Genomic DNA, 13,636 nt, shown 5'->3' on the forward strand with positions numbered 1-13,636 from the left:
CACTAAAATATCCATATTATCACAACTTTTTTAAAAATACTCATCTTGGCCTTTACCTTTACTTTTTGGTAAAAAATTAGGTAATGACACTCTCACATTTGCCAATTCGCTCTCTTAACATCAAAATGTCTTTATTATCACGATTTTGTTTTATTGAAAAATACTCATCTTGGTATTTACTTTTACTTTTTGTTGAAAATTTAGTTAATAAAGTAACTTTGAGTATTTATAATAATTAATATGTATAATAAAAGAGTGATTTCAAGTTAAAAATGAGTATCGAGACTTGGGTCAATGAAAATTAATTGAAATTTTAACATGAAAATTATCAAAATGTTTGTACTCAAATTGTGTATGGATTAAAATAGATATTTTGAAAATTTTGAAACCAAACGATTTATGATTGAATTGGGATAAATAAGACAAGATATATCAAATTATACTCCAAAATATTTGAGGTTGTATCAATTAAAACCTTGATATAATAATTGATCAATTTAAATTCCGAATCTCCATGAGTGTCGAATTTTCACCTCCCATTATATTCCCATTTTGACTCCTATGAAACTTGTAATGTTATGGATTAAACCCCTAATCTTTAATGAGCAAATCCATTTAGACTAACATGTGGATGTATTAGTGACCAAAAGTGTGTAGTTCAAATTTTCCTATTCCTACAATACTAAAAAAAATCAATTCAGATTATCAATTACGATTTTCATTAACTCCGACATACGAGGAAGGTACACGTATAAAAATTGATGCTGGGTCGATTTTTAATGGTAAGTTAAACAAAAGTTATAAATTGATAAACTATAAATTTAGTTAATACAATTATAAGTTTCATACCGTATTTTAGCGTAAATAGATACTATCACAATTATCAGTCATTTATTTTTTAATTTTCATTGTACACCCCAAATTTAGGGTATAATATTTAGAAAAAAAGGAAAAGAAAAAGGGCAGATGGTTAAGAAAGTAATTTCGCAGGCCGCCCCAAGGGACGTGTTCGTCTATAAATACCCCTCTAGGGCTGCGTTTCTCGGTTCGTTTGAAGCTCTCTCTTCACAGGGGTTTCTGCGAGAGAGAGAGTGGGGAGAGAGATTCAGTCGATCTCTCTGAGTATAGCAGCAAAGAGAAAAAAACGAAAAACAAACTGAAAATTTCTGAAATTCCAAGTTCCAATCCAAATCTTTGTATCTGAACAAGCCGAAACTTCGCTTTCAATCTCTTCAACTTGCTTTAGGGCTTTCTTTCTGCACTTCGATCGCCATGGATTTGCGCTTCCCTTACTCCCCGGCAGAGGTTGCCAAAGTTCGAATGGTTCAGTTTGGCATTCTTAGCCCCGATGAGATTGTAATTCTCTATCCACCGCCTCAATTTTGTTTCATTTTGTTTAATTCTGTTTTAATGTCGAGGGGTTGTTCGAGGGTCAGGAATGCTTTACATTTGTATGAACTGGGTATGGTTTAGGAAGTGGTTCAACTTGGTAACTGCAGCTCGCTCTGCTTGTTTTTTATAACTCGGATATAGAGATGGGAACCTTGGCAATGCTCTCTTCTTTTTCCTGTTTCCTGTTTCCTGTTTCCTAGTTCTTGTTTCTTGTATTTTATTCACTGATCGGTTGTTGTTTCTTTTACATTGAAAGGCTGCTTTTAGTGGTCCTTTTTGGTTTCTTCTCCCAAATTGTAAATTGGAGAGTTGTAATTTTTTGAGAAAAATGTATATTTTTTTCTAAAGTAAAAAGTTCAAAATTATTATGTCATGTTCAAAAGGATTTATTTTTTTTCGTTTTTGAATAATTGGAAATAGGAAATAGGAAATCAGAAACTGGATTCTTTTTGTATGCCAATGTTTCTTTAAAATGAGAAATGGAAAATAGCATCTGTTGCAAAATGTAGACGTTTCTAAAAAATGGAAACTGGACATGAGAAATGAAATCTTTTACCAACCACTCCTTGGTGTTTAAAATCCTATATTCTTTGGATTGCAGAGGCAAATGTCCGTGGTACAGATTGAGCATGGTGAAACTACGGAGAGGGGTAAGCCAAAAGTAGCTGGTTTGAGTGACCCGCGACTTGGTACAATCGACAGAAAAATGAAGTGCGAAACTTGCACTGCAAATATGGCTGAGTGCCCTGGGCACTTTGGGCACCTGGAGCTTGCCAAGCCAATGTTTCATATTGGGTTTATGAAGACCGTGCTCACTATTATGCGTTCTGTTTGCTTCAATTGCTCAAAGATTCTAGTTAGCGAGGTTCTTTCTTAATATTATATTTTATGTTTTCTGGATTTGTCTTCTTTTATTCTATTGTGCAGACAATTAGAAATTCACGCTGCACATATATTTTTCCTTCCGTTTTCTGCTTGCTAGTTGCTATGATTCAGTTTCATTATGAAGGATTCTGGAAGACTGCATAGGATTACATTGGAAAGGACTTTTGTGGTGTTAGACCATGTAATAAGTTTTTTACGGCTTTTAAGAGTAAAGTGGAAAAGATAATTGGATATATCTTTTAAGATGTTGGGATAATGGGAAATTGGTATAAGTGATATTATCTAATTGAGTTATTATAGACTTTGTATGGAAATAGTCACTTTCCCTCAGCAAATCTGTTTAACATCTTTCAGGATGACCCCAAGTTTAAACAAGCATTGCGGATAAAGAATCCCAAGAACAGGCTTAGAAAGATTTTGGATGCCTGCAAGAACAAAACCAAGTGTGAAGGTGGAGATGAAATTGATGTTCAAGGTCAAGAATCAGATCAACCGGCCAAAAAGGGTCGGGGTGGCTGTGGTGCTCAGCAGCCTAAGATCACAATTGAGGGTATGAAAATGACTGCAGAGTACAAGCCTCAAAGGAAGAAAAACGACGATCAGGAGCAGCTGCCTGAACCTGTGGAAAGAAAACAGACACTTACTGCTGAAAGGGTGACCATTTTCAATGCTGATCAACATTATTTTTTGTAATTAACTTTTTTCTTTTTTGTGTTTACCTCTTCATGAGGCCACAATTTGATGGATTGTTGTAGGTTCTTGGCATTCTGAAAAGAATAACTGATGAGGATTGCAAACTCTTGGGCCTAAATCCAAAGTATGCTCGGCCTGACTGGATGATTCTGCAAGTCCTTCCAATTCCACCACCTCCTGTGAGACCATCAGTTATGATGGACACCTCATCTAGAAGTGAGGTATGCCCGTTCTGCTTTTGTTTTCTGATATCTAATTGTTTCTTGTTTAGTTTACTGCTTCCCAGTAAAATTCATTTTGTTTTTCTAGTTAGTTTCTGAGATAGTGTTATATGATGCTCTATCAGATTAATTTTAACATGACATTTCTTAATGCAGGATGATCTAACTCATCAGTTGGCGATGATTATAAGGCACAACGAAAACCTCAGGAGACAAGAGAGAAATGGTTCTCCTGCACATATCATTTCAGAGTTTGCACAACTATTGCAGTTTCACATAGCCACATATTTTGATAATGAATTACCTGGACTACCCAGGGTATTAAGTCTCTTTTGAAGCTATATTATGTTTGTTTTGTTTTTTGTTTTTGTTTTTGTTTTTTTTTTTTCCAACTATTTATTTTCTTACATTAGAATGCTGCTTTAATATAGGCCACACAGAGATCTGGGAGGCCCATTAAATCTATTTGTAGTAGGCTCAAGGCAAAAGAAGGCCGGATAAGAGGAAACTTGATGGGAAAACGTGTAGATTTTTCAGCTCGAACTGTGATAACACCTGATCCAACAATTAATATTGATGAACTGGGAGTACCGTGGAGCATTGCTTTGAACCTTACGTATCCGGAGACCGTGACACCATATAATATAGAGAGGTTCATGTTTTGAAATCATTAGCTTGCTTCTTGATTCTTTCCCTTTCACAATATTTATTGTTTGCAATTGGTTTCTTCTTTTGAAAATCAGGTTAAAGGAACTTGTTGAATATGGTCCCCATCCTCCCCCTGGTAAAACCGGTGCCAAGTACATCATACGAGATGATGGGCAGAGGCTTGATCTTCGATATCTTAAAAAAAGTAGTGATCATCATTTGGAGCTTGGGTACAAGGCAAGATTTTCTGATCATGCATGCAATTTAATATTTTTTAGGCGTTCTATAGTTCCTTCCTAATTCTTTTGCTGCTGTGATCCTAGGTGGAGCGTCATTTAAACGATGGTGATTTTGTACTTTTTAATCGTCAGCCTAGTCTCCATAAAATGTCTATAATGGGACACAGAATCAAGATTATGCCCTACTCAACTTTCCGCCTAAATTTATCTGTCACGTCACCTTACAATGCTGATTTTGATGGCGATGAAATGAATATGCATGTTCCTCAGTCATTTGAGACAAGGGCAGAAGTATTGGAACTCATGATGGTTCCCAAATGCATTGTGTCGCCTCAGTCAAACCGTCCTGTAATGGGTATTGTGCAAGATACTCTGCTAGGGTGCCGGAAAATTACAAAAAGGGACACCTTTATAACGAAGGTGAGAGCAATATGATTGTTATCTCTTGCCCTTTTAGTCTTCAAAGCATTTTTGTCTGTTATAACTTGTAAGTTGGGATCATGAATTTGCATTGGTAAATTTGCAGGATGTTTTTATGAATATCTTGATGTGGTGGGAAGATTTTGATGGGAAAATTCCTGCCCCTGCAATTTTAAAGCCACAACCTCTTTGGACGGGAAAACAAGTTTTTAATCTTATTATACCAAAGCAGATTAATCTCACGAGAACTTCTGCCTGGCATTCTGAGTCTGAAACTGGATTCATAACTCCTGGGGATACTTTTGTTAGGATTGAGAAGGGGGAGCTACTTTCTGGAACTCTTTGCAAGAAGGCACTTGGAACATCAACTGGAAGTCTTATACATGTTATTTGGTATGCATTAGCTATAGGTGCCTATGTGGTCTGTAATCATCATCATAATCTTCTCTTAAAGTTGTTTTGCTCATTTTTTAAACTCATTAAAAAATTTAAAATAACTGTTCTTGACTCGTTGCTTGGCTAATTGGATGTCTTTATCACATTAAAATTAAAAAAAAAAAAAAATCTGCTGTTGGGATGCAGCTTTGAGGTGGTATGCCACTTAGAGATTGAGGTTAGGGTTTCAAGTGTCATGCTTTTCCAAAACTTCCCAAACTAGCTTTTATAAGTCCTACCATTCCCTTCTCTTCTTTGTGGTTTGTATAATAATACTTGCTCTTTGTACTTTTCTTTTGTTTAACCAGCTTAATGTAGCTTTTAAGTTGCCTTCTGTATTGTGTAATGTTCATTTTCTTTTTGTCTCCTTTCCAATCATATAAATGTTTTCAGGGAGGAGGTTGGTCCGGATGCAGCCCGAAAATTTCTGGGTCATACTCAATGGCTCGTCAATTACTGGCTTTTGCAGAATGCTTTTAGCATTGGGATTGGGGATACAATTGCTGATGCAGCAACCATGGAGAAAATTAATGAAACTATCTCTGCAGCTAAAAATGAAGTGAAAAACCTCATCAAGAAAGCCCAAGAACGGAGTTTAGAACCCGAACCTGGACGAACGATGATGGATTCATTTGAAAACAAAGTGAATCAGGTCCTGAATAAGGCTCGTGATGATGCTGGTAGTAGTGCACAAAAAAGTTTGTCAGAGAGTAACAATCTGAAAGCTATGGTTACTGCAGGATCCAAGGGCAGTTTTATCAATATCTCCCAGATGACTGCTTGTGTGGGGCAGCAGAATGTTGAAGGGAAGCGAATACCATTTGGTTTCATTGATCGAACATTGCCCCATTTCACTAAAGATGATTATGGGCCCGAAAGTCGTGGCTTTGTTGAGAACTCGTATCTTCGAGGATTGACTCCACAGGAGTTCTTTTTTCATGCTATGGGTGGTAGGGAAGGTCTTATTGATACTGCAGTCAAGACCTCTGAAACAGGGTACATTCAGAGGAGGCTGGTGAAGGCCATGGAGGATATCATGGTTAAATATGATGGGACTGTTAGAAACTCATTGGGTGATGTTATTCAGTTCCTTTATGGTGAAGATGGTATGGATGCTGTTTGGATAGAATCTCAGAAACTAGATTCTTTGAAAATGAAGAAAAAGGAATTTGAGAGGATCTTCAGGTATGAGTTTGAAGATGAAAACTGGAAGCCAAATTACATGTTGCCAGAGCATGTAGAAGATTTGAAAACCATCAGAGAATTCCGGAATGTGTTTGAGGCTGAGGTTCAAAAGCTTGAAGCGGACAGGTATCAATTGGGAACAGAAATTGCAACTACAGGTGAAAACTCTTGGCCAATGCCAGTTAACCTCAAAAGGCTTATTCAGAATGCACAAAAGACCTTCAAGATTGACTTTCGAAGGGCTTCTGATATGCATCCTATGGAAATTGTTGAAGCTATTGACAAACTTCAAGAGAGGCTGAAGGTCGTTCCTGGGGAAGATCCTCTAAGTGTGGAGGCTCAGAAGAACGCCACCCTTTTCTTCAATATATTACTCCGAAGCACTTTTGCTAGCAAAAGGGTTTTGGATGAATACAGGCTTACACGTGAAGCATTTGAGTGGGTTATTGGAGAAATAGAATCACGCTTCCTTCAGTCACTAGTTGCACCTGGTGAAATGATTGGCTGTGTTGCTGCACAGTCCATTGGAGAGCCAGCAACTCAGATGACTCTTAATACCTTCCATTATGCTGGTGTCAGTGCCAAAAATGTCACTCTTGGTGTTCCCAGATTGAGGGAAATCATCAATGTAGCCAAGAGAATCAAAACACCTTCTCTTTCAGTCTATCTGAAACCTGAAGCTAATAAAACTAAGGAGAGAGCAAAGACTGTTCAATGTGCTTTGGAATATACTACTCTTAGAAGCGTTACGCAAGCTACGGAAGTATGGTATGATCCTGACCCCATGAGCACGATTATTGAAGAGGATATTGATTTTGTAAAATCCTACTATGAGATGCCAGATGAAGAAATTGCTCCTGAGAAAATCTCCCCATGGTTGCTTCGAATAGAGTTGAATCGTGAAATGATGGTGGATAAGAAACTAAGCATGGCGAATATTGCTGAGAAGATCAACCTTGAATTTGATGATGATTTGACTTGCATATTTAATGATGATAATGCTGAGAAGTTGATACTTCGTATCCGTATCATGAACGATGAAGCCCCAAAGGGGGAGTTGACTGATGAATCAGCTGAAGACGATGTGTTCTTGAAGAAAATCGAGAGCAATATGCTAACTGAAATGGCTCTTCGAGGAATACCAGACATCAACAAAGTTTTCATTAAATGTGGTAAAGTGAACAAGTTCGATGAGAATGAAGGTTTTAAGCCAGAGATGGAGTGGATGTTGGATACAGAAGGTGTCAATCTTTTGGCCGTTATGTGTCATGAAGATGTTGATGCGAGGAGGACCACAAGCAACCATTTGATTGAAGTTATTGAAGTTCTTGGGATTGAAGCAGTTCGACGTTCTCTCCTAGATGAATTGCGTGTTGTTATATCCTTTGATGGATCTTATGTTAATTACCGACATCTTGCCATCCTTTGTGACACCATGACTTATCGTGGCCACTTGATGGCGATTACTCGTCATGGTATTAACCGAAATGATACTGGACCAATGATGAGATGCTCATTTGAAGAAACTGTGGATATCTTACTTGATGCTGCAGTGTATGCTGAAACTGATCACTTGAGGGGTGTAACTGAAAATATAATGTTGGGTCAGCTGGCCCCCATAGGAACAGGAGGTTGTGCTCTGTATCTCAACGATGAGATGTTGAAGAATGCTATTGAACTCCAGTTGCCTAGTTACATTGACGGTCTGGATTTTGGCATGACACCTTCCCGTTCTCCTATCTCAGGAACTCCTTATCATGAAGGGATGATGTCTCCTAATTATTTGTTGAGCCCAAATCTCCGCCTTTCACCTATCAGTGATGCTCAATTTTCACCCTATGTAGGTGGAATGGCTTTCTCTCCTACTTCATCTCCAGGTTATAGCCCATCATCTCCGGGCTACAGTCCATCATCCCCTGGCTATAGTCCCACATCTCCTGGTTATAGTCCTACTTCTCCGGGATACAGCCCTACCTCTCCGGGCTACAGCCCAACATCTCCCACTTACAGTCCTAGTTCGCCGGGTTATAGCCCAACTAGTCCTGCATATTCTCCTACGAGTCCATCTTATTCGCCCACCTCTCCCAGTTACAGCCCTACCTCTCCAAGCTACAGCCCCACCTCTCCTAGTTACAGCCCCACGTCACCAAGCTACAGTCCCACTTCCCCAAGCTACAGCCCCACTTCGCCTGCTTACAGTCCCACTTCACCTGCTTACAGTCCCACTTCCCCTGCATATAGCCCAACTTCACCTTCCTACAGCCCTACATCACCTTCTTATAGTCCCACATCTCCTTCCTACAGCCCAACATCTCCGTCTTACAGTCCTACATCACCTTCGTACAGCCCCACCTCTCCAGCATATAGCCCCACCTCCCCTGGCTATAGTCCCACATCTCCGAGCTATAGCCCCACTTCTCCTAGCTATAGTCCCACATCACCTAGTTATAATCCTCAATCAGCTAAATACAGTCCATCACAGGCATACTCACCCAGTAGTCCTCGGTTGTCTCCTTCAAGTCCATATAGCCCGACTTCACCGAACTACAGGTAGTGGATTGTTGAAGTATTTTTGAGATAAAATATCTTGGGTACCGTTCAAGTTTCTGAATGGAAACCCCCTTGCATTCATGCTTGTTTTTCTGGTTTGTTTCTGAATGCCTTGAATCTAACAAGTTTGAACATCGTCTTACCTTGCAGCCCAACATCACCATCATATTCACCTACTTCTCCAGCATATTCTCCATCAAGCCCGACCTACAGTCCCAGCAGGTAAACTTTTACTTTCCCTTTTCTGGAGGTCTGTCCGTAACATCTATACTTTGAGCTAAAGCGATGAATTATGATGCACATTTTTGTCTTCGCATATTCTTAACCCATTATTTGTCTTTTCTCTCCTCAGTCCATATAATACAGGACCCAGCCCAGACTACAGCCCCAGTTCTCCACAATACAGGTTAGCTGAGATAAACTTACTAGTCGAACCATTTACATCTTTTCTCCCAGTGAGAATCTGATTGTTTATTCTCCTTCCAGTCCAAGTGCAGGATACTCACCTACTGCTCCTGGGTATTCTCCATCATCTACTAGTCAGTACACTCCACAAACAAGTGACAAGGATGATAGGAGTAGAAAGGATGATAGGAACAATCGATGAGGGTTCATAGCAAATATCCTTGAAGGAGGAGGGTGAAGTTCTTGAAGCCCTGATATCGCTGATGATAAAAAGGAGGCTAACTGGTTCGTTTAATTTTCCTGAATAATTGATCTTCAGGATGTTTATGTGGATTTCTCTCTGATGCCTGCCATCATTTCTGGATATGAACGGTTCTTACTTCTTAGTAGCTATTTCGTCAAAAAGATTGGGCTGGGTACATACTATTTAGGAGGGCTGAATTATCCCACTAGAAAGCCTCTTTTTTGAGGACAAGAGTGTATACATGAAGTATCTTTATATAGTCAGAAAGAAATATAATGAAGAATACTGGAGTAGACAAACTTAGAGAACACGGATTTTGGTTCCCATATGGCTGGTGTTTTATATAATTGATGCCTAGACAACGTAACACAGGGTTATGTAGTTATTTTCCTCTTGTTTTGGTTATTGAAACATCGCCCCACTTGCATGGTGCAAGTGATTTATATGGAACTTGTCCTCAAGAGAAAAAAAAAAAAAAAATGGAAGTCTGTTCTAGTCTTTGTGGTAAGTTAGGCGGTCAAGTTTCAAAGCATATTCAAATTTTCTAATGTAATTACCTAGAGTTTCTTTTAGAGAGTTGCGAGACAAAAGGTGAAATATTTGTAGTATTTGAGTGAAGTAAGCTTGTGCTGGATTCCTCTCCTTTTGCTAGGCTTGATGTCCTTGTATATTCTTTCATTTGTCCTAATCGAAGTGTGGTTTCTTATCTCGAGATTTGAACGTAGTTGCTTCATTGTAAAATTGAACTGATTGTGCAGGTAATATGTAAATGTCAGACCCTCAAATCTCCGGATGGGAAGAGGTGAATAAATGACCAAACACTGAGGGATGTTGCTCGGAATGGACAACATTATATCATTAACTAGGCTTTCGCAAGCGTGCTTACTTTTGCTTTGAAGAATTTGTCGAACATATTAAGAAGCAAAAACTTGTTCCCTTACAATTAGTGCCACACTTTCCATGTAATTTTGTACCTTGCCAAATAGTAGATCATTATTTGAAGAACCCTGTAATTTGTGTGATGATATTGGAAGCCTGGAACTCTTCTATAACAGTATTCCCTTTTTTAAGCTAAATTATAATCTCTCTCAACTACTAACTATAAATTTTAATTCGATTTTCATCCTTGCATTTTTAGCTACATTTTGATCCTTTTACCTTAAAATATGTTCCTTTTAGTTTTGACTTAGAACCTTTGTTTATTTAGTTCCTGAAATGTTTAAGGATGCAGTTTTTTTGGAGAAGAATCAAATGTTGCATCTTCATGGTGAGTGCAATTGACCCTAGGAGGACATATCTTTAACCAAACTTATAAATGTTGAATTTGTCGAATCTTTTTCCTCTCTAGCAGCAAGAAGAAATCTTGAAAATTTGTTGCATGTCTTTTGAAGTTGTTTAAGGTGTGCAATCAAAAGCTCAATTTTATTTTAGTGGGTTTTTTGAGTCCCTTTTAACATTTTTGGAGTTCTCCTCTTTAAGGATCGAGTTTTACATTCAAAGCTAATTGAACTTTGGTCATTTTCATTATTCATAATTCATACAATATTGTTAACTAGTCTTCTAGAATGTATTTAGATGGATTCCACTTTTTATATTATAATTGATTGATTGTTTTTACTAGGAAGTAAATGTGGTCCGACTTTTTTCAAGGCTTTTGCCTTTCTGGAACAACATAACTAAAATATGTATTTAAAAAAAAATAATGACGACATCAGAAATAGTAGTCAAACTGAATTTTTCTTTGTTAATATCACTAGCATTCAATAAACTGTTTGTTTTCATTATTGTCTGAGTTAAAATTGTTAACAATTGTTAACATGAGGTAAACAAAATGATGGTTAAGTATACTTGTCTTCAAATTATGTTTGAACCACTGTTTTGTTTTGAATTCTGTAGAAAAATAAAAGCATAGTCAAGGATAAATTGTCCTCAAACTGCATTAATTCAAATGTGTGGGAAATCAAAACTCCATTAAATAGGTTCAAAATCTGCCTCCATTATGCTTTCTAGCTTCTCCAATGTGTCAAAAATCTGTTCTGTGAAGGGATGCGTTTCATCCTCCTTCCCAAACACATGATGGATCCTATCTACCTCTATTGAACTGCAACCAACTGGCTTCCTAACATTCCTATCTCTCAACAACTTCCTTAGTTTAGCAGCATCTTCCCACTGTCCTGCATCTTCATACATACTAGCTAAGATCATGTACCGACCGGCGTTTTGGGAATCTAAGATGAACAACTTCTCTCCAATTTCTTTAGCTAGCTCTATGTTTTTATGTATCCTACAAGCACCAAGCAATGCACCATACACATCTTTCCCTGCCTGCACTGGCATGCCTTCGATGAACTCAACTGCTTGTTCTAAGAAACCAGCTCTCCCTAAGAGATCCACCATGCACGCATAATGTTCTTCTTTCCTCTCCACACCATAACCCTCCATTTTTTCGTATATCTCGTGCCCTTTTGCAATCAACCCCGCATGACTACATGTTGACAACAAATTCAGGAAGAGTACACCATCTGGTTTAAGACCTGCTTCTTCCAATCTTGTGAACATGTTTAATGCCTCATCTGCAAAGCCATGCATTCCATAACACCTTATGATTGCACTCCATACGATAACATTTTTGTCGTCGATTCGGTTGAAAACATCTCTTGCAATATTCACATGACCACAGTTAGCATACACTGAAATAAGGCAACTGCCCAGCTGAGCCCCAACTTCCATTCCTGTCTTTATAACATAGGAATGAACCCAGAAACCAACTTGGGACGCAGATTTTGTAACACAAGCAGGAAGAATTCCAAGGAGAGTTGCACTATCAGGTGAGCAAGCAGATTGGTTATGCAGCATGGCATGGAAAAGCATAATAGCATCCTCCACTTTCTCATTCAAAGTATACCCAGCAATCATGGAGTTCCAACTCACAATGTCTCTCAGAGACATTTCATCGAACACTTTACGAGCAGTTTCAACGTCCTGGCACTTGGCATAAAACGCTATCAGAGCATTGCTCACAAACAAATCCAAGTCCAACCCACATTTCAAAACATGCCCATGAACAATCTTGCCCTTGTCACTGTTCTTCATTGCGCCACATGCCTTCAATACGAAAGGAAATGTATAGCGATTGGTGGGTGCGCCACTGACTCGCATTTCATCAAACAGGTTGAGGGCTTCAACAAAAGGACCCAAATTCGCATACCCTTGTATTACCACGTTCCACACGAACACATCTCTTTGAAGCAATTTATCAAACACCTTCCGTGCAATTCCCATTTTCGATTCACCATGCTCGACGTATTTGCCGATTAGCTTCGTGGCTAAGAATCCATTTTGGTCTTGACCCTCAACGATGATCTGGGCATGTAATCCTTGAACGCTTCTGATGGTTCTGCAATGATCCAATAATTTCGTGTAATCGTATGAATCGCGATGATACTTCCCAGAACTCCGATCGCTGAAGAAGGATCTTAGCAATCTGAAGCATGGTTGATTTCTTGACGCCAGAGCTTGTGGAGTGCGCCGGCAGAGCTCATTCATTTGTTACTGTTGTTGCGGCAGTGGACAAACGGCGATCGATTATCCGGTACCGGACGACGTGTCCATCGTGGATCTGATGGTTGATGATGATGTGTTGATGGTGACAGATACCATCTAAATACTTTTTTAAGAAATAAAAGCTTATCAGCATATACATTTATTTTTTTCCATAAAGGAAGACAAATATTTAACAGTTTGTGGGACCCACTCCAGATATTTTTTAACATGTTTGTATGACAATTGAACTATGTTGAATTTGATTTATTGGTGATATGGATTTCTCTTTAAATTTAATACATTTCTTTTCATTTAGGTCCCGTTTGTTTTACAGGTTTGACAGATATTTAATATCTTTGTTTATTTCATAGAATTTCATTTTTTAAAACTTGTACAGATAACTTTAAAACCCTTATGACATGGGTTTTTAATACCCTGCAAAATTGTGAGATTTTTTTTAAATAGGTAATATTATTATACAACAACAAGAGGGATCACACAGCACGGAATCAAGGCACCAATGTAAAAAGAGCACCTACAAAGATGCACAGTGGCGACAAAACATAACCAACAAAAAGGCCCATACGAACAAATAACTAAACATCTAGAAAAACAAAAAACACCCCACAATCCAGGACCTCAGAAACTAGATAAATAGGGTTAAAGTATCCAAATAAAGAATGAAGAAATTAGACAAACTAGATAAGTCCATGAAGACCAATCTGCCACGAAGCAGCACGCGTATGAATCATAGATACAATAAGCTAAAACACAGT

At 38.3% G+C, this 13,636-nt stretch overlaps 1 protein-coding gene and 1 pseudogene across 2 annotated transcripts; one reads left to right on the forward strand and one right to left on the reverse strand.

Annotated features, from left to right (window-relative positions):
* Window positions 1-1,044: 1,044 nt before the first annotated feature.
* NRPB1 (RNA polymerase II large subunit) lies at window positions 1,045-10,393 on the forward strand. Its single transcript, XM_039048815.2, has 14 exons — window positions 1,045-1,356; window positions 1,994-2,257; window positions 2,632-2,931; window positions 3,033-3,191; window positions 3,348-3,509; window positions 3,623-3,843; window positions 3,935-4,076; window positions 4,163-4,498; window positions 4,605-4,891; window positions 5,327-8,668; window positions 8,819-8,890; window positions 9,021-9,074; window positions 9,155-9,358; window positions 10,076-10,393. Exons 1-13 carry the CDS (start codon window positions 1,273-1,275, stop codon window positions 9,273-9,275), a joined length of 5,544 nt encoding a protein of 1,847 aa, XP_038904743.1. The 5' UTR covers window positions 1,045-1,272; the 3' UTR covers window positions 9,276-9,358; window positions 10,076-10,393.
* A 642-nt stretch (window positions 10,394-11,035) lies between these two features.
* On the reverse strand, window positions 11,036-13,080 carry LOC120091266 (pentatricopeptide repeat-containing protein CRR2, chloroplastic pseudogene; annotated as a pseudogene). Its single transcript, XR_016524369.1, has one exon. The product of XR_016524369.1 is annotated as a pentatricopeptide repeat-containing protein CRR2, chloroplastic pseudogene (transcript).
* Between the last annotated feature and the right edge of the window lie 556 nt (window positions 13,081-13,636).

The sequence above is a fragment of the Benincasa hispida genome, chromosome 11, assembly GCF_027475165.1.
Source record: "Benincasa hispida cultivar pf3 chromosome 11, pf3_genome.v1.1, whole genome shotgun sequence".
NCBI lineage: Eukaryota > Viridiplantae > Streptophyta > Magnoliopsida > Cucurbitales > Cucurbitaceae > Benincasa > Benincasa hispida.

Coding starts and splice junctions, on each gene's coding strand:
- NRPB1 (XM_039048815.2), top strand. CDS start 1,273: ATGGATTTGCGCTTCCCTTACTCCCCGGCAGAGGTTGCCAAAGTTCGA. Junction 3,844..3,934: donor ACACCATATAATATAGAGAG/GTTCATGTTTTG, acceptor TTTGAAAATCAG/GTTAAAGGAACTTGTTGAAT. Junction 9,075..9,154: donor CCCAGTTCTCCACAATACAG/GTTAGCTGAGAT, acceptor TTCTCCTTCCAG/TCCAAGTGCAGGATACTCAC.